Raw genomic sequence first — 18,239 nt, 5'->3', positions numbered from 1 at the left:
AAAACTTTTTTTTTAAAAAAGCATAGTCTTCTGCGATTAAATTTTAGAGCTCTAACTGTGGATGTTGTGGATGTCAAAAGTTTGTATGATTCTTAAAGCAATTAGAGAAGCACACAAAAGTTAACTGTCAAAAGCCATTAAATATAAAACTAGTATTTCAGTAAGTCACTGTATTGCAGATCCTGATAGGTTTAGACAGCATTTCAGGGACCTACCACTACAGTCACAGTGTTCTTAACACTCTTCCCTCAGTACCTGCTACCGGCTATTGTTGAAGACAAGCTACTGAGCTTCATGGACTTCTGCTCCAACCATGGATGGCCGTGCTTACACTCTTACGCATAGAGAATTCGTAAGGAAAGACTTAAAAAAAGTCAGGGTTCATTAAGTCCAGTAGAATGAAGGCTGAGACAGGAAAGATATTTGAGTTAAAGGATGCTAGCACGAGCATGAATATTAACAAATAACTATTCTGAGAAGTAGAGGGGAGAAAAGTTCTTAAAGGTTTTCCAACTGGAGTAACGGGGAGCCAAAAAACTAACTGCTTTTGACCAGTGCAATAAAGAAGAGGATTATGTCATGCTGGAGAGAAGATTTGGATTTGATGTCCCAGAAAATTACTCTGTTCATATGTTCCTGTAAGATTGGTCTTCAACTTCACAGCTGGTAAGATCAAATATTTAACCAGCTCAGCTTTATCCCCTCTGAATAGGTAAGGAATTCTCGATCAGCCTACTGTGGAAAAATGTGCCAGTGTTGCAGAAGGTTTTCAATACAAGGGGCTTTTTACCTTTGCCCCTCTCCTCTGGAGGTCCACCCGGAGCATCCATTTCTCTGTGGTCAGAGGCCCCTGGTCCATCGTGCCAGGGACGTTTACGTGGTGGCAATGAGGCCATGTCCATGCCCTGGAGCGAAGAAGAACGTTCTCTGTTAGCTGGAGAATGCCCATCATGAGGAGGGTGATCTGGACGAGGACCTGAGCATGAAGAGAAAAACAACACGATAATAAGTAATGTTCACCTGATCATTATTCCTCATTTTTGGAGGCAGTCCCATAACTTTACATACTTTCCACACTATTTGGCCCACAATTTTAAGTTAAAATTACATAAAGCTTCCCCCCGCATCCCAACAGGCAAAGAAGCACACAGTAGATGAACGAGCTGTAAGAAAGCTAAAGGTAAAACAGGTTTAAAAGATGATGGGAAAGAAAGGAGTGACAGATTTAGTGTGTTCTTTTCCGTATAAAATATTTTCATATCTTTCAGAGACAATCATGTCTTCCTTTATTTGTGTCCCCTTTGTGCTCATTTTTTCCACAACATCCTAAGACTCCATTTTGCCCCAAACGGGGTTGCCATTGGTAACACAAACGTGAATACCACTGAGCTGTCAGACATTGCAGCTGAGAATGTTATCTTTGCAAACAATAGAGAAGATGCCATCCAAGAGAAAGATTACTATTGGTATTAATAGTAAGTCTCAAAAGACCCCACGACATACGCTTCAGTCACCCACAGGTGACAACAGGCAGTTCTGGGCCATATAAGAATTCAACTTAAAATCAAGACTTTAAGGCAACAAATCATTTTTCGTTCTGTGAGACAGCTGCATTTACAGCCAGTTAAATTCTCCATAGTTAATTTTTTTCCTAACTTTGTAAGTCCAAAAAACTACGTTTGCTTTTTACCGTGTTTTCTCACGGTAAAAGACTGGTAATGAGGATGTGAGGTACAGGAAAAGGAGATTTAAAAAAATAAATAAATTTGTAATTGGTTATATTGTAGAAGTCTAATCTATTATCTAAAACAAACCTCATCAATTTTTTTACCTGGTTCTCTGTTTCCATCCCAGGATTCTGGTTTCCGCCCTCCTTCAAAGCGTGGAAATTCATCTGGAGTAGGAAGTAAACCCTTCCGGCCTCCTGAGCAGTAAGAGATGCAGGAGACAGGAGTGAGAAGAGACATTGTATTCACGAAAACGCTGTAATTTGCCCAAGAAATGCCTTTGCTTCCTTATCCTTGCATTTCAGCGTGGAAGAACGTTCCCCTCACCTCTAAGAGCACCACGACCTCGCCCCCGAACACCATGGTCCCTTCCTCTTGAGTTTTCATCTGGAGAGTCAAAAGCGTCATCTGGCCCAAAATCTTCAGGGCCAGGAAAGCCATCTCTCCCCCTGGGTCCCCGGCCCTCGTGTCTCGAGGGTCCTCCTCTTCTGAAGCTACAAGAAAGAACATGGTACAAATGTGGTTTTTAGGCAGAATTTAGATTGATAAAACTTGAATCAGCTTCAGTTTAATCATCAACTCATTTATGAACTGTTTTACTTAATACTACAGCACATACAGTTACTAGAATAGGATCTGCAGGTGGAAAAGTGCTCGTTTTCTGCCTTTGAGCACTTGATTTATTTGTTTTTATAGTCTTCCCTCATATTTCCTTCTGTTGATTGTGTTGGTTTTTCATACAAAAAAAATATTGTCAAATATACTGCGTCCATTTAATGAAAAGGGGGGAAAAAAACCCAAATAGTGAGTGATGACAGATTTAAGGTAAGGTAAGGAAAAGCATAAGTGAATTGCCCTTCGTTGTGGTGGGTCTTACTTTCCCCTTCCCTTTTTCCTTTCCATTTTAGTGACAAACAGAAAAAATATAAGCAGTGAGAGTCATGGCTGTAAGAAAATATTCCAGCATCTCATTCCTTTAATTTGGGATGCTTTTGAAAGAACGATTCTCCTTTTTTCGTTCCATTCTCCCAAGTTTACAATTTTAGCAAATGAGTCTGCACTTGGCTCTGCAGGGACGGCTGCCAAACCCCGTGCCCAGTGGCGTTCTCCAACCTGAAGAACAGTTTATCCCACTGCAATAACGAAGGATTTCGTTTGGCAAAATGTAGTTGGGACGCTAAAGGTGGTAATTTCCTTCTAAGTGAGCACCATGACACCTTCAGTAATTTGGTAGGCTTGGGTTCTGCGTCTCATCTGAAATGAGTACAGCTCCTCCAGCGTCACACACTGGGGTGCTCACAGAGATCTCCAGAGAGAAGAATGGTTCTTAGTGACCGCTCGGTGCCGTTTCAGGTAAGCCCACAGACGGCTGCACGAGTACTGGGACTTTGGTTTTTTTCTTTTTTACATCAGCAGTTTAAACGCTTGGAGCGCTTGTAAAAGCGCCAACGTGTTTCTGTGGATTACTGCAACTCCCACGGTGGGGTTGCTGGGATTGTCTCCGTGTACAGCCCAGTTTCCCTGCGAGCGCTGGCCAGACGTTTAGGTGGTGCAGGAGCCCTCACAAGTGCCACCCCACGCTGCTCCTGCCCCCCTCAGTGATGGTACAGGTAATGGGGAGCACTGTCCCCGTTCACGCTCATGCCCCCCCCACCTCCCCTCTCGTCCCAGTTCCGCACTGGGCGAACCATAACCACCGTAATACTCGGGTGGCGTCGGCTTGGTGCAACATCCCCTTCCCCAGCTCATTAACGACACAGCGCATCCTATTACAAGCAAAACTTTAGATACTTTTATTTAGAATTTTAACAACATTAACCTTTTTAATTACAAATTTAAATATTTTAACAGTAGTCATAACACAATACAATATTTTTAAACTTTTACATTTTGTTTAATTAAAAACAATAGGTCTGTCTCCACCTCCCAGAAAACACACAATACAGAGAGGAGGCTGCCGTGCCTGTTGCGGTACAACAGCGGGCGGAGGGAGTGCTGTGTACGGACAGTGAACCATTTTACATCAACCTGGACGGTTTGGGAAAACAAACTGGACACTTTCAGGTACAAATGGTTCGAGTAACCACACGGCAAATACCGTTTAGCCTTGAAACGGCACGGTCCTCTTGGGTGTTCTTTAAGAGGGCCTCCCGGTTTAATACTGACACGGTGTGATTCTGCTTAGCGTGTAAATCACCAGGATTTGCAACACAAGGGCCTAGGGCTGGCAGGAACGGGGCCTTGCCTTTTGTTTCCAGGCAACCTTACGGACACGGTTTAGTTTTGCAATCTATCATACCTACGCCTGACAGAGCCACAGCTCCTACTCTCCTCTCACGTATAATCCTTTTTTCACTCTTTCATGCCAGTCCCATGTCAAACCCTGCCTCGCATAGGGCTCGGTTCCTGCTTGACTGCTCTCACCATCTTCTTCCTCGAGGCCTAGGACCTTAAGGTACACAACTACACACTGCGCGGATTTAGCGGGCAGGAAGAGGCAGGTCTCTGCGGTAGAAGCATCGTGTCGATACGCACAGGTAGAGTAAGAACAGGACAGGGATGAAAAGGATGGGAAATCAAGAGAGAAACACACGTACACACAACTTCCCTCTCATGCTTGATCAAACCGGTTACAGTCTAAATTCCAAACCAAGCCAGCTAAACGAGTGGTTGGGATTCTGGAGTGCACCTCAGCATCTGCAGTAAATGGCACCTAATTCACCTTCATTCAAAGGAATTCATGAAGCTTGCAAGCACAAACAGCCTTTTATAGCTCTGTGCCGATTCCTCTTACACCAAACCCTCTGTACAAACACTTGTACTCTGACAAGCCGGCTCTTCTTAGTTCAGAAGTCAGATTTACAAGTCACAAGGTTCTTGGACTCTCTTCCTGAAGCCTTTTTAAAAATCAGGACCATAATAAAATATTTTCCAGTCCCTAAGCATTTCCAATATAAGATTTGAGACTCTCTACAGAGCTTCTAAAAATGTTGTCTGCTGTGTCTTTTAGGATTTTATAATGCAGACCATTCAGCTTGGATTCTCTCTATTTTTACTTTTTTAAAATGGCTTTAATTGTTACCTGCTTTTAGTTCATTTCTTTTCATACTCTTCACACAAAAGGAAGGTACATCTTTACAGAGCTAGGTAGAAAATAGCTAAAAGAAGAGCTGTATAGATGCAAAGTAAAAGGAATGTAAGAAAATGATTAAAAAGGCAACTAAAACACACAAAATTCACATTATGTGGAGACCACAATATATTTGTACAAGTACACGTTCTTATACATATAGAGTTGGTGGTCAGTGAGAGGCTTAGACCTTGGAGGCCAAATTTAACCCAGTTAAAGTAGCATAAATCTGGAGCGATTTCAATGACAGTTAATCTTGCTGACTTAGCGTCATTCCTCCACATTTACATTGGTAACTAGAAGCAAATTCATCCCTCTGTGATTTATTTGGAAATTGTGAGCAATGACAAGGACATTGCTGTAAATTAGATTATTTTTTGAGCTCTCTGCTTGGCATTAAGAAATAAGTCAGAAAGAGAAATCAAATTTCTACAAGCAAAACCGTGGGAAAATAGTCTCAACAGTCCAAGAGATGTTGTAGCTCTGCCCCTTGTATTTGATAGTAGGATGACTGTTCCTGCTCCTTACCGGTATATTACATCTTATTCTACAGCCTCGACAGTCACGCTGTAGTTTGTGACTGGAGACAAAGTCTCAAAATCCACTTCTAGTGTTCAGAAGTTTGTCACTTTAACCTTCAAGTCTCCTCTCAATTTTCATCAAAACGGTCTGAAATCTTCATCCTGTGTCACTGGATCTTCTCTACAAATTTCCTCCCTTCTCTTTACTTACTGTTTAAACACACGGAAGCTGCTGTGTACAATGACCATTTTTCAAGTTTTCTTCTATTACTGAATGATTTTTATGGACTCTATACTCAGGTCTATTAGAGTTTTCATTTCCTTATTGGTTTCCAGTTTATAAATCTGAAACAGATAGACTCCTTAATGAAAAGGAAACCAGGAAGAAAAGAGTTCCCTCCATTTACCCTTTAACCCAAAAAAGATGAGTAGATTTATTCTTACCTCTCATCTCGTCTTCCTCGGAACCGTGCTTCCTCAGGATCCCGTGGATATCTATCATCTGAAGGTCTCCGTCCTTCCCAAGCACCGGGAGGCCCACGGTTTGAACCCCCTCCTTCAAATTCCCTGTGATCGGGAGGAAAGGGAGGCCCAGGTCCACCTCGTCTCCATTTTTCGTCTTGCAATGGTGGGCCTCCTCTTCCCTCAAATTCCCGTAATCGATGGCCAAATCTCTTATCTGGATGGAAGTCGTCACGGAAGTCATCTGGTCGATCAAAGTCATCATGGAAATCTGGGTGAGGTCCTCGTCTATCTGGCATGCCCCTGCTGTCTCTACCATCACCCCACTCCTGGCCACCTCGAAACAACCCTCTCTCAGGCCCATGATCAGGACCACCACTGTTCTGGTCGTGCCTTCTATCTGAGAGAGGGCCCATGTGATGGTTTGGTGGACCACGGGAGTCACCTTGAGGGAAAAAATCATAGCAGATTTCTGTAATGTTTTCTAAAAACGCTCTAGGATGCTCTAATTTGTACAGTTCTGCAAAGCACACACCAAACATTTCACATTAAGTAATTTTGGGGGAAAACTTTTCCTCTATGTTCCAGCCCAAGTCTACAGAAGCTTTCCACTCAGCCAAGGCCCTGTGCTCTGCTGTAGCCTTTTCCGTCTAAAGGCACTGCACTGGAACAGCCTCTTTTAGGACAACTACTCAGAGGAGAACAGACAATGTAATTAATTACCTTTATTAAGACCAGGTCCTTGGTTGTGAGGGCCAAGACGACCTTGTCCTCCCTGCTGCCCCAGTCCTGGTATCAGTGGTGGGGGACCTGGGTTCTGGCCGTCCTGCGAGCATATAATGAGAAAAGCCACATGAATTGCCACGCAGGAGTATTTTTGCTTTTAAGCATTTTGTAAGGGGGCAAGACAATTTTCTTTACGTAAAGACTGCATCTTCACAGGCCTTACAATAGAAAGAGCTGATTTTCCAATGGTTTTAGCCTATTTTTTCAGACATTCACATCAGTAGCACTTTTTAGTCACTGCCTGAGAAACACATAATTTTACAGGAAACTTGGCATTTCAAGGGCTGACATTTTACCTGTAACCACCAAAGATGATAAAGCTCATATTCTAGCTGCCAGGTAGAGAAGCTGAGGAAACTGTGTATATTTGTTTGAAAAATATCAGGTACTGATTTAAATGCAATTAAAGAGACCAAAGACTTCCTTGGCAATGAACAGAAAAACCCATGAAACAATGAAAAAAAATAAAAATATTGAGCATGTTGGGACAGGAGGGACAACAACAGGACCATAAGAGAACCTCTCCTATAATCCTTTGTAAACTGTTAACATGGAAATACAGGCATTTCATTTTTAACAGGTTGGCAAAGTTTGTTTTTCTTAACTCTAATTCTAAGATCAAAAGGAAGTACTGACACTTGGCTGAGCACCAAGAGACAAGGTGTTAATGGGTTATGAAGCAACGACAGGGCTCAAGGCAGAAGCTGCAGTCATCTGCTTTTCTCGAGCAGGAACAGTAGAGCGGGCGGAGGTTTGTGTAAATAACACGATCCCAAGGAAAAAAGTAAAGTATATATAAGTCTTTTGTTATTTTCTCTCTTTGATGGGAATTTTAAAGGATAAAATAATGCTCTTTAAATTCAGCTACTGTCACAGATCCATGAAAGATTTCTAGAGGTACCACGTTTACACCGGCCCCACCATGATAACATTGGCTGGGAAACAATGGGGTTGAACTGTTCGATTCTGCCTTTAAACAGCAAAGGCCAGACAAAAGTTGTCATTTTGGGGTTTGTACTTGACTGGAACTGAACAAGGGCACGTACATAATTTACACTGTCACAATGAGATCCAGCAATAAAAATGTATCACTGTGAACAAGACCGAGTTGAAATTTGCAGGTTTATGTTGACAGCTGGAGGCCTGTAACCAGTGGTGTCCCCCAGGGGTCAATACTCGGCCCAGTCCTGTTCAACATATTCATCAGCGACCTGGACGAGGGGACCGAGTGTATCCTCAGCAAGTTTGCTGATGATACCAAACTGGGAGGGGTGGCTGACACCCCGGAGGGCCGTGCTGCCATCCAGTGAGACCTGGACAGGCTGGAGAGCTGGGCAAGGAAGAACCTCATGAGGTTCAACAGGGAAAAGTGTAGAGTCCTGCACCTGGGGAGGAAGAATGTCAGGCACCAGTACAGGTTAGGCGTGGACCTGCTGGAGACAAGTTCCGAAGAGAAAGATCTGGGGGTCCTGGTAGACAGCAAAATGACAATGAGCAAGCAGTGTGCTCTTGTGGCCAGGAAGGCCAACGGAATCCTGGGCTGCATAGGGAAGTGTGGCTAGTAGGTCGAGGGAAGTAATTCTCCCCCTCTACTCTGCACTGGTGAGGACACAACTGGAATACTGCGTCCAGTTCTGGGCTCCCCAATTCAAGAGGGATAGGGAACTACTGGAAAGAGTCCAGCGAAGGGCAACAAGGATGATTCAAGGATTGGAGCATCTCCCTTATGAGGAAAGACTGAGAGAGCTGGGACTCTTTAGCCTGGAGAAGAGAAGGCTGAGGGGAGACCTTATCAATGCTTATAAATATCTAAAGGGTGGGTTGAAGGAGGAGGGAGCCAGACTCTTTTCAGTGGTTGCCAGTGACAGGACGAGGGGCAACAGGCACAAGTTGGAACATAGGAGGTTCCAGTTAAATATGAGAAAAAACTTCTTCACGGTGAGGGTGCCAGAGCCCTGGAACAGGCTGCCCAGGGAGGTCGTGGAGTCCCCTTCTCTGGAGATTTTCAAGACCCACCTGGATGCAGTCCTGAGTAACATGCTCTGACATGCTCTGGGCAATCCTGCTTCAGCAGGGGAGTTGGACTAGATGATCTCTATGGTCCCTTCCAACTCTAAAAATTCAGTGAAATCACCAAAAAAAAAAAAAGTCCCCCCCAAACCCATACTAGAAAACACTAAAAACAATATTTTTTTCCTAGACATGTCTAATATATAATATTTAGACTTGGCCTCCATATTGGCTTGTAAAAATCCCTCCAGCCTGCAGGCAGTTTGTAAATACTTAAAACCCTGTGCTCCATCGCTGTCACTGTATTCAGAACTACACTGCTTAATCCCTCTATAAATCAAATAATTTTCATGCTCTACATTTATTTTTAAGAAACGCTACTTTTTTTTTTTTTCTGGTTGCAGAGAAGCAGTAAGTTCATTTGTGTGTTTTTCCCATCATATCTTGAAATACTGGTTTGAGATTAAACATATATATTCAACTGCCATATAGATAAACACCAAAAAAAGCACGCAAATATACACTACAAACATCACATTTGTATCAAGCAATTTTGTAAGGACTTTGAAAAAGAAAGAAAAAAAAAAAAAAGGCAAAATAAAGGCCTGGTCCAATGCCTATTAAAAAAAAACCAAACCACAAACCAAGAATACTTTCTTAGTGACTGAATGTTGACTTGAGTCCAGAACAAATGAATTCCCTCACTAGGAAAGATGCAGTTATTGAAGGCTTCTGCCATTCTTGACCAAAACCTTGCTGGAGTTCCATTATTTCTCATATATTTAGCATATGTTACTTAAAGTAAGGTTTTCTGAACTTCTTAAATTTATGCCACCAGTGTTTAACCAAAGCAGCAGTTTTTAGCACTCACTAAATGGATTTTCCTTAGCGTTTAGCAAAAACCTCTATTCCAAACAAATCATGCTTTGAGAAGATGGGAAGACAGAGCCCTAACATGTGCCTTCCATTTCAAAATACATTCCGGGCCCCAAACTGGGCTTGAAACTGAAAAACAAGTACGTACAGCTCAGGAGGAGACACGGTACCTGGAGGAGAAAAACTGGTGTGGCAGAACCCAACCGCTCCCCGTTACCGGCGTATCTGCCCTATATGTGCAAATGGCCTAGCCATTTTAATTAATACAGATAGCTATGATAAAACTAGGCACTGAAAGGGGAAAGAATTCCTTGTATTCACCCGTAAGAACAATTTGCATTTCTTCTAAAATACTGCACAAGCTCCTAAAGTTTGTCTCTATGCGGACAAGAGACTTGGCCTGAAGTGTCCGTACCTCACTCAACCAGTAAATGAGATGAAAAAGAGATGAAAAGAGATGAAAAAGAAGAGAAATTCAGCACATCTATCTAAAAGGAACACGAGACGATCAAATCTCAATTAGCAACAGCAAAAGCGCTCCAAAGTAGTGCTGCTGACTTGGAAATATTCTATTTATCCATCCGCATTTTATTATCAACATGCCTATCTCCAGAGTGGGATTTTGCCAACCGCATCTGGGGCAATTTGCTTCCCATGAACAGTTCTCTGCTCCCTTGCACGTTTGCGGCCGGCAGCAGATCTCAGGCTCGGGAAGAGCTGAACATCTCACCCACACGCTCTGCAGAAAGCCCCGGCTCCCCAAGGTAGAGCAGATGCAGGTAACAGCCGCATCTTACATGAAGATTAACCTTTCCAAATATGTATAAATCAGTGTTAATGTCACAAGCCCTTGACAGAGCAGATAAATATTCATACCCTCCTGCTACTGAAAAGGAAGGCAAGCCATTTGTACAAGTTTACAGAAGATAAATGTCAAATTCGGAGCAAAAAACAGGCTAAAGCCTATTGTTTATAAAACCACAGATAAGGGCCTTTTAAAATAGGAGCTACTATTACATTCATATTACAAAGAAGCAAACTGGAGCAAAAACCGACATTAAGAATTTTTAAATCTCTCCATTTTTAAAAGACGTTACCGTCCTAAAGCTGCACAAGAAAGGAGAAATGGTCAAAAATACTAAAAAAAAAAAAAGAAAAAAGACAAAGCAAGGTATCTGTAAAAGACTTCAAGATAGCGGTATTCATCGAAAACAACCAGCCACCTGTCAAAAGCAACTTACTGAATTCTGAGCAGCATTAATGTATGTACACACACACAAGCTTTTATACACACACAGGCACGCCTGGTAATTGTTCTCAAAGCAGAACAGTTCATCTCCCTGGGACAGCAATGAAAGAGACGATGCTGGTTTAAATGTGATGGTTGTGGAACCAACTCTCGTTCGCTTAACTTCGACGCTTTTGAAGTCTCAGCAATGGTGTCACGTTAACAGACTGCTGGAAGGAATTACTGCTGGTTTGTAAGGCAAAAAATATTCAAGTAAACCCACAATTTGTGGGCTGCTCTGCCTCAATCTGAAATGAAATCAGTGAGCTAGAGCTCATTTCAATACGTCATCACTCACCGTGATTGGTGCTGGACTACACACGAAGGACCATACCTGTCTAAAGCTTTAACTAGAAACTATTGAGTGCAAATCTGAAAGAGTTCATTCTGTTTTAAAAAAAACACGTTTTTTTTTAAAATTGAGTAAGTAGAATTTTTTTCCAAACGTCCCCTTCAAAATTCACCTTGAAGCGGGAGACAAGAGAAATTTTAAGTACAGAATCAGTGCCATAAAACTAGGAACTTGTAAGAGCTAATGAACAGAGCGAGCTCTGCGCTATCTGTGGTAGATCAGAAGGTGGGATCAGATGCTGAAGAGGGCAGATCTGGTGGCACCTGGTACTGAACCAGACTTCATCAATCCCTGATTTGATTCCTGCCACATTAATTGGTGTGTCTATAAGCTCAGCTAAGCAAAAGCGTATTGCTGAGCCGGTGGACCCTCCTGGAGCCATGTGGTCCGCACACATCCAAGGCCACGCTCAGCAGTCCCAGCTCAGTGCTCACCCTGGGCTGGTCCTACACAACCTGGTCTGATGCCTCTGCTTACTCTCGTGCTTCTCGGCGAATGGCGCACTAATGAGTTAACGGCGTTCAACGCCAATCTCTTCCCTCATGCTCCAAAAAGTACAAAGGTGGCTGAATGATTTCTATACCAAGGCAGAAAGCAGGAGAGCTCTGTTCCTGTGCGCTTGGTTCGAACTGGAAAGTTCAACCAGACCTAAGCTGTTCCAGGTGTGGCAGCATCTATGGTAAATTCATCCCACAGTTCAGATTAACTACTCTGGGACAACTGAGAGTTGGGAGAGTCGGCAGTACCTTGGCTTTAATTAATACATAGGAGTTTTCTTATGTTCAGTTTGCTTAAATTCAACTTTTATTAGTGCTTACCTACTCCCCAGGAAATTCCCCATTTCAGACAATTCAGTGTCTTTAAATTAAAATAAGCCTGGAGTTTCTCTTAAGGCTACATATTTTCATAGCAGACTGATTTCTGTACCACTATTTCCTATAATCCCTCTTCTACAGTTACCTCCGCTGTTTCCGAACTACGTAACTCTTTACCATTTAAGTTTTCCAAGGCCTCAGTCTTGCAAACACACCAAGCCTCCAGCCCCTCAGCTCTTGCTTTGCGTTTCTACTGCGTGAGGTTATCATTCCTACGTTCGTAACACTCTTCTCGTTATACAGACCGACACGTACCTGATTAAACGGGGGACGAGGCCCATCACCCAACAGAGGTGTTTTCTGCTGCTGGAAAGGCAGGGGGCCCTGGGAAGGATGCGGCCCCCTGGAAGGATTCGGTTGTCCCTGAGGTCCTTGCATGTTTCCTTGAGGCCCCACTAAAGAGCCTTGTGGAGGTCCCTGCTGGCCTTGTGGACCCGGTGGCCCACGCAATTCTTGTGGTGGTCCTAGCATTGTACCTTGAGGCGGGGGTCCCTGGAGGCCCCTCATCTCCTGGGGACCATGTCCTAGTAAACCACTTTGCATATGAGGACCTCTCATTTCTTGCGGATGACCCATCATCATCCCCTGTGGAGTAGGTCCCTGGTTATCTCTGGGTCCTGGTGGACCCTGCATCCCTCTTGGATTAAGTCCCATCAAAGGCCCTTGAGATATAGGGCCCTGCATCCCTTGAGATCCTGGAGCTCCTTGCATGCCATGAGGAAGAGGTCCTTGCATTCCTCGGGGACCAGGTGGCCCTTGCATTCCTTGTCCACCAGGACCTTGAGGACCCAAATGACTCTGTGGGCCAGGCGGACCCTGTCCTAAATGAGTCTGAGACCCAGGTAGACCCTGTGGTCCTAAGTGGCCTTGTGGGCCAGCATTACCCTGTGGACCTGGCGGCCCCATTGGCCCATGAGGGCCAGGATGTCTCTGCATTCCTTGATGTCCATGTAAATCCTGAGGCCGTGGCATTCCTTGTGGAGGCCCTTGAGGGCCTGGAGGTCCTTGTGGTCCCATGAATCCTTGTGGACCTGCAGCTCCTTGGTGTAATGGAGGACCTTGAGGTCCCATTTGTCCTTGGGATCCCGGAGGTCTGAACTGTCCTTGTGGACCAGGAGGTCCCATCTGAGGCATATTCACTGGCATTTGCTGAGGTGGAAGGGGCTGTTGAAATCCTTGAGGCATCTGTGACATTGGGCCTTGCCCTGGAAAAGGCTGGGGTCCATGAAGTGAGCCTCCTGGAGGCGGCGGCTGCACTTGCTCAGCTTGCTTTTGTGCAAGTCTCTCAATCTTCAATTGCTGTTCAAAAATAAAATTAAAAAAAAAAGAGACCCAGAAAATTAACTAAGCACAGAAGTAGATGCAACAACTGAAAATCAGAAGCAATCACCTCCCTTCTCAGGAGTTTAAAAAGATTTAGTGCTTTTCCCCTAATTAATAGAAATACAACTAAAGAGACCCATAGATCAGAATGAATTAACTGAAATGGGGGGGCCTCACTGAAGGTTTCATAGCCTCATGCATTAAGACCAATATTCTGTTCAATTAGATGGGTTTTTTGAAAAAAGGTGAAATCAATACTGTAAAAGCAAGCTAGACATTTTAGTGTCGAGGTCGAAATATCTCCCATAGAGCAGTAAAACAAATTTGCTAATAACTGTCTCTACCTACATACCTCCAAGAGTTGTGGGTTTGTGTACTGAAGTGCTGCCATTTCCTGTTCAATCTCCGCCTGTGTCTTCTTTTTCTCCTCCAGCTTAATATCTTCCTTTCTGTCATTCAATGGCTCAGGTGGGGGAGGCAAAGGAACTTTGTTCTGCATCCATGCCTATAAGGAATAGTAAACACAAGATGAACTCCGTGGAACACCATGTATGCAATACATTGCTGCTCTGGGAAAGGATCTGCTGGAATGCTGTGTAGTATGGATATTCAGAAGCTAAAAACAATGCTGAATAAAACTTCTGTATCTCATAACATCCTATTTTCCAGGTACAGATAACAAGATATAAGGGATTTAACCAAATATTTTATGTTTAAAGAGTAAATAAACTAACTACTGTGGTAAATTATTTTGCACTAGGTATTGACATAAAAGGAGCTGATACCAGAAATCCAACACATTTCAACAGCCACACTTTTTTTGAAGTTGGGGAAAATAACAAGTTGTTCTCCTGCTTGCTGTGTATCGGGTACTCACCTGCTGAAACTGTGCCGGTATTGGTTTTGCATAGGGTACTTTTTTCTGTGGCACCTTCTTTTGGTCCTTTTGCATTACTTCCTCCATCCCCCAATCCAGTCCTGGGATTCTCATTTCAATATCGTTGGACTCATCTTTCCCTTTAGCACCAGGGAGACAAACAGTCAGAGCAATGCAGGTTCACAGAGAAATCCTGTTACTCTCTTTACAGCTTATTTAACAAAAGAGACCAAGAGGCTTTAAACTCTTTCCTTCTTTCCATGGGAAATACACACAATACAGAACTTTAGAGAAAAGCATCCCAGCTACCAAAATATACGAAAGGAAAGGAATGAAAGACAAGTCACACAGTATCTGGATGGCTCAGAACAGTGCTTACCCATAGCTACTACTTACCCATCTGCTCTTGCTCCATGGCTATTTTCAACTGTTCGGGTATTCCCATCCCAGGAATAACTGCCAGGCTGTTGGGTTCCAGATCATCTAGAGAAAAACAATAAATATTTATACCTGGAACATTTTTCTTTACGTTATCATTTTATCCCCTTGGATTCTCACATGCTAAATTTTCCCACTGGTATCACTACCTATTTCACAACTGGCAGGTCACCCTTTAATTCCATGTATGAGTAACAGGATATTAAAAGAACTGCAAATTCAGATTCATAAATACACCCCAAAAGGTCAGAAACTGTCCTTTCAGGAAAGTTACATTTAGGGTAGAAGCTTAGAAAAGGAAATGACCCACACCCATTCCCATTTTTGTTATATCAAATCCATATATTTTAAAATTTTAATCCAATTTAAGTGTTACTTTTTAGTTAATATTCCCAAACACAAAAGAGCAAATAAAAAAATCTGAAGAAGCAGATGCAACCCCAGAAATTAAAAGGTTGCTGAGACATCCCATAGAGCTGGGCAACCCTGAGCAGCCTAAAACTACCGACATAAATTCTTAAGAGGGGGGTAAAGTTTTAAGATTTTAGTCAAGTTCAATAATTTGAAATATTTTCCTGCTGTAGTGCAGGACTGTGGGAAGACTTGAAGTCACATGAAGTTTTTGGGAAGAAAAGTAAACTGGAGATATTGCCAGATGGAGAGCCAAACCTCCTTCCTGTGACTGACAGACCAGGTCTTACCTCCCGGAGCTGCGGAAAAAAAAGAGAAAACTTGTTGGAACAACGATGGCTGATAACATGGAGAGTAAAATCATCCTCGTTAAAAAAATACCTTTGTCTAAGATAGCCACCAATGCTAGAATACATAATAATGCTATAATGTTTCACCATCTTACCCAGAAGCTGCACTTTAGTGTCAGCTACAAACCTGGGCTTGCTCCTGACCCCAACCCTCTTCCTTCCCTATTGAGGGAAATTGCCGTACCATATTCCACACCATCCTCTGACATCCCAGGCAGCAGATTCAGGTTGTAACGATCTCGCATCTTATCTCCAGGCCGATTTCTAGTCCAAAACTTGCTGTCAAAAGGAAAATATATGATCGCAATAAAGGGTCAAGAGTATCAAAACTTTTTAATCAAAACAGTTCTTTGATTTTTAGAGTGCTATCTTGATTATACAAGGATTCAACTCTTCCTAAATCAAGTTCAGTGCTAGATCTGAACATGAAGTGTGAGGTTCAAACCAAAAATAAAAACCCAACAATGATCATATTGAATTATATAGTTACAATTGAGAAGATGCTTCAAAGTGTAAGGGGTATAAGTACAAGGCATCAACATCAGATCCTGGGCAGCTACATTTCTAGTCCATTCCCCAAAACCTCTCACTCAATTCAAATATATTCTTCATATACAACTAAACTTGTCAATATAGGCATCCACAGATAATGTCTCCATTTATAAAATGCTCCATGCTTACAGCATGCTCAACCTAAAAGCACAAACTATACACCTCCAAACATGTCAGCAATGTGAAAAGACAGACACGACCAGCAGATGATCCACAGCAAAAAATTGCTGTGGAAATAGGACTATTTCTTCATTAAGAAACGACAACAATTCTTTTTAAAAAAATTTCTTTAGATGTGAAAGCTCACTCAAACCCAAAAGCCTAGTATTTTTTAAGGTTTCCTTAGATGAAGGAAACCTTAGATGAAGAGGTGGGACTCTGCCTTTTAAGGTAAAATGTCAGCGCCTTCCCTTTTAGATAAGTTTGTCTCTGCTTTGCCCATCGGCTGTGTATCAGAATCATCCCAATCTATTCTTTGTTCACTGATGCCATGCACCTTTCTAGTCTCTAAATGTACATACATCCCCTTAGATTTTTTTCTTTAAATACTTGAAAATACCTAGTGTGATCGTTTGAGCCTGAACAGAGAATGTGTCCAAGGGGATGCCATGCCAAACTCCAGATCATTCCCTCATGCGCCATTTCCATTCCACCAACCTCCTTCTCAACCCTGATGCATTAAAAAAAAAAAAAAATAAAAAAAAATCAATCATCATGCAGGTGAATATCTGCTACAGATACAACACAAAACTTTTGCTATTCAGTTGTTCCTCTTCCTCTATTCCATATTTTGCTAAACTTAACCCTCTGTTATTTTTCTGCTGGGTGAACTGATCATTCCCAGTTGTTCTCAGTAGGGAATTCAGTAATGTAAGGATTTTTAACTGTACATTTAGAAACAACATAGTTACAACATCTCAGAACAAGCTCTAAGTAACCAGGAGTTTCAACCATTTATCACACTCTCAACAAGAGACAATTTTAAAATACACCTGCACAGGAAAACTTACTCATAAATTAAACATATTCACAAACTTCCCCAGGTACAGAGAAAAACTATACCATAAACGTGCACATTAAATACAGATTCAAAGGTGAAAAGTATATTTGATGTTTACTATAATAGCTTGTACACCTGACCAACGTCTTTCCGATGTGCTGATGAAAATGCCACATACCCAACATGCCAGAACAACAAAGAGCCATCAGATCCTCCACTGGCGAACAGCCCTTCATGAACAGGATGCCAGGCCACAGCTGAAACACAAAGGACGCCACAATCAGAAAGTATAAGGCCAGCATTTCTAATGAATGGAAATCAGAATCTCAAAAACTTTAATTCTTAATCCAAACTTCTTAATAAAAATCCACATAACGTAACAAATCCTGACCTGTGGCCTCCTTCTTATGACCCCTGAAGACCTGAAGTTCTTCTTTCAGATTACGAATGTCAAAGAGCTTACAGAGATGGTCACGAGAAGCTGTCAGCAGCCAGTTGCCATTCAGGTTCAGTTTCACCTCCATCACTGTGTTTTTATGAGCATGTCTGCAAGCAGAGAAAGACAGGTTCTTTGCCCACATACTCATTTCTCAGACAGAAATAAAAACGTGATAATCCACCAGTCCCAAACATTCGGGTCAATATCAAAGTAGTTCAGGCTACTAAACCAGAACACCGTGGCTTTCTGTGCAAAGCCTTAATCCTGTTCTTTTGTACTTCAGAGAAGAGAACGGATTGAGAGCAGCCCCGAGAAGAAGGACTTGGGGGCCTTGGTTGATGAGAAGCTCAACACAAGTCAACAATGTGCACTGGCAGTCCAGAAAGCCAAGTGTATCCTGGGCTGCATCAGAAGCATAGCCAGCGGGGTGAGGGAGGTGATTCTACCCCTCTGCTCTGCTGAGACCCCACCTGGAGTACTGTGTTCAGCTCTGGAGCCCCCAGCACAAGAAGGACATGGACCTGTTGGAGAGGGTCCAGAGGAGGGCCATGGAGATGATCATAGGGCTGGAGCACCTCTGCTGAGAGAGCTGGGGTTGTTAAGCCTGGAGAAGAGAAGGCTCCGGGAGACCTTACAGCCCCTTCCAGTCCCTAAAGGGGGCCTACAAGAAAGCTGGAAAAGGACTTTTTAGACAAGGGCACGTAGTGATAGGATGAGGGGTAATGGCTTCAAACTGAAAGATGGCAGATTTAGATTAGATACCAGGAAGAAATATTTCACTGTGAGAGTGGTGAGACACTGGCCCATGTTGCCCAGAGAAGC

The 18,239-nt window shown here is 42.8% G+C and overlaps 1 protein-coding gene across 1 annotated transcript in view; it reads right to left on the bottom strand.

Moving 5' to 3' along the window:
- Nucleotides 1-18,239, bottom strand: part of WDR33 (WD repeat domain 33) — a 73,874-nt gene that overhangs the window by 2,214 nt on the left and 53,421 nt on the right. The window contains exons 9-22 of the mRNA XM_074153339.1: nucleotides 17,370-17,524; nucleotides 17,157-17,235; nucleotides 16,538-16,648; nucleotides 15,611-15,705; nucleotides 15,367-15,375; nucleotides 14,624-14,710; nucleotides 14,228-14,367; nucleotides 13,703-13,855; nucleotides 12,283-13,326; nucleotides 6,564-6,666; nucleotides 5,823-6,285; nucleotides 2,055-2,221; nucleotides 1,832-1,924; nucleotides 791-976 (exon numbers count right to left, since the gene is read on the bottom strand). Of these exons, the coding sequence (XP_074009440.1) occupies nucleotides 791-976; nucleotides 1,832-1,924; nucleotides 2,055-2,221; nucleotides 5,823-6,285; nucleotides 6,564-6,666; nucleotides 12,283-13,326; nucleotides 13,703-13,855; nucleotides 14,228-14,367; nucleotides 14,624-14,710; nucleotides 15,367-15,375; nucleotides 15,611-15,705; nucleotides 16,538-16,648; nucleotides 17,157-17,235; nucleotides 17,370-17,524 (2,885 nt within the window). The remainder of the gene's footprint in view (nucleotides 1-790; nucleotides 977-1,831; nucleotides 1,925-2,054; nucleotides 2,222-5,822; nucleotides 6,286-6,563; nucleotides 6,667-12,282; nucleotides 13,327-13,702; nucleotides 13,856-14,227; nucleotides 14,368-14,623; nucleotides 14,711-15,366; nucleotides 15,376-15,610; nucleotides 15,706-16,537; nucleotides 16,649-17,156; nucleotides 17,236-17,369; nucleotides 17,525-18,239) is intronic.

Source organism: Numenius arquata, chromosome 9 (genome assembly GCF_964106895.1).
Source record: "Numenius arquata chromosome 9, bNumArq3.hap1.1, whole genome shotgun sequence".
In the NCBI taxonomy this organism is placed as follows: Eukaryota; Metazoa; Chordata; class Aves; order Charadriiformes; family Scolopacidae; genus Numenius; species Numenius arquata.
The sequence above is the reverse complement of the archived record's forward strand: the minus strand, read 5'-3'. Positions and strand labels throughout refer to the sequence as shown.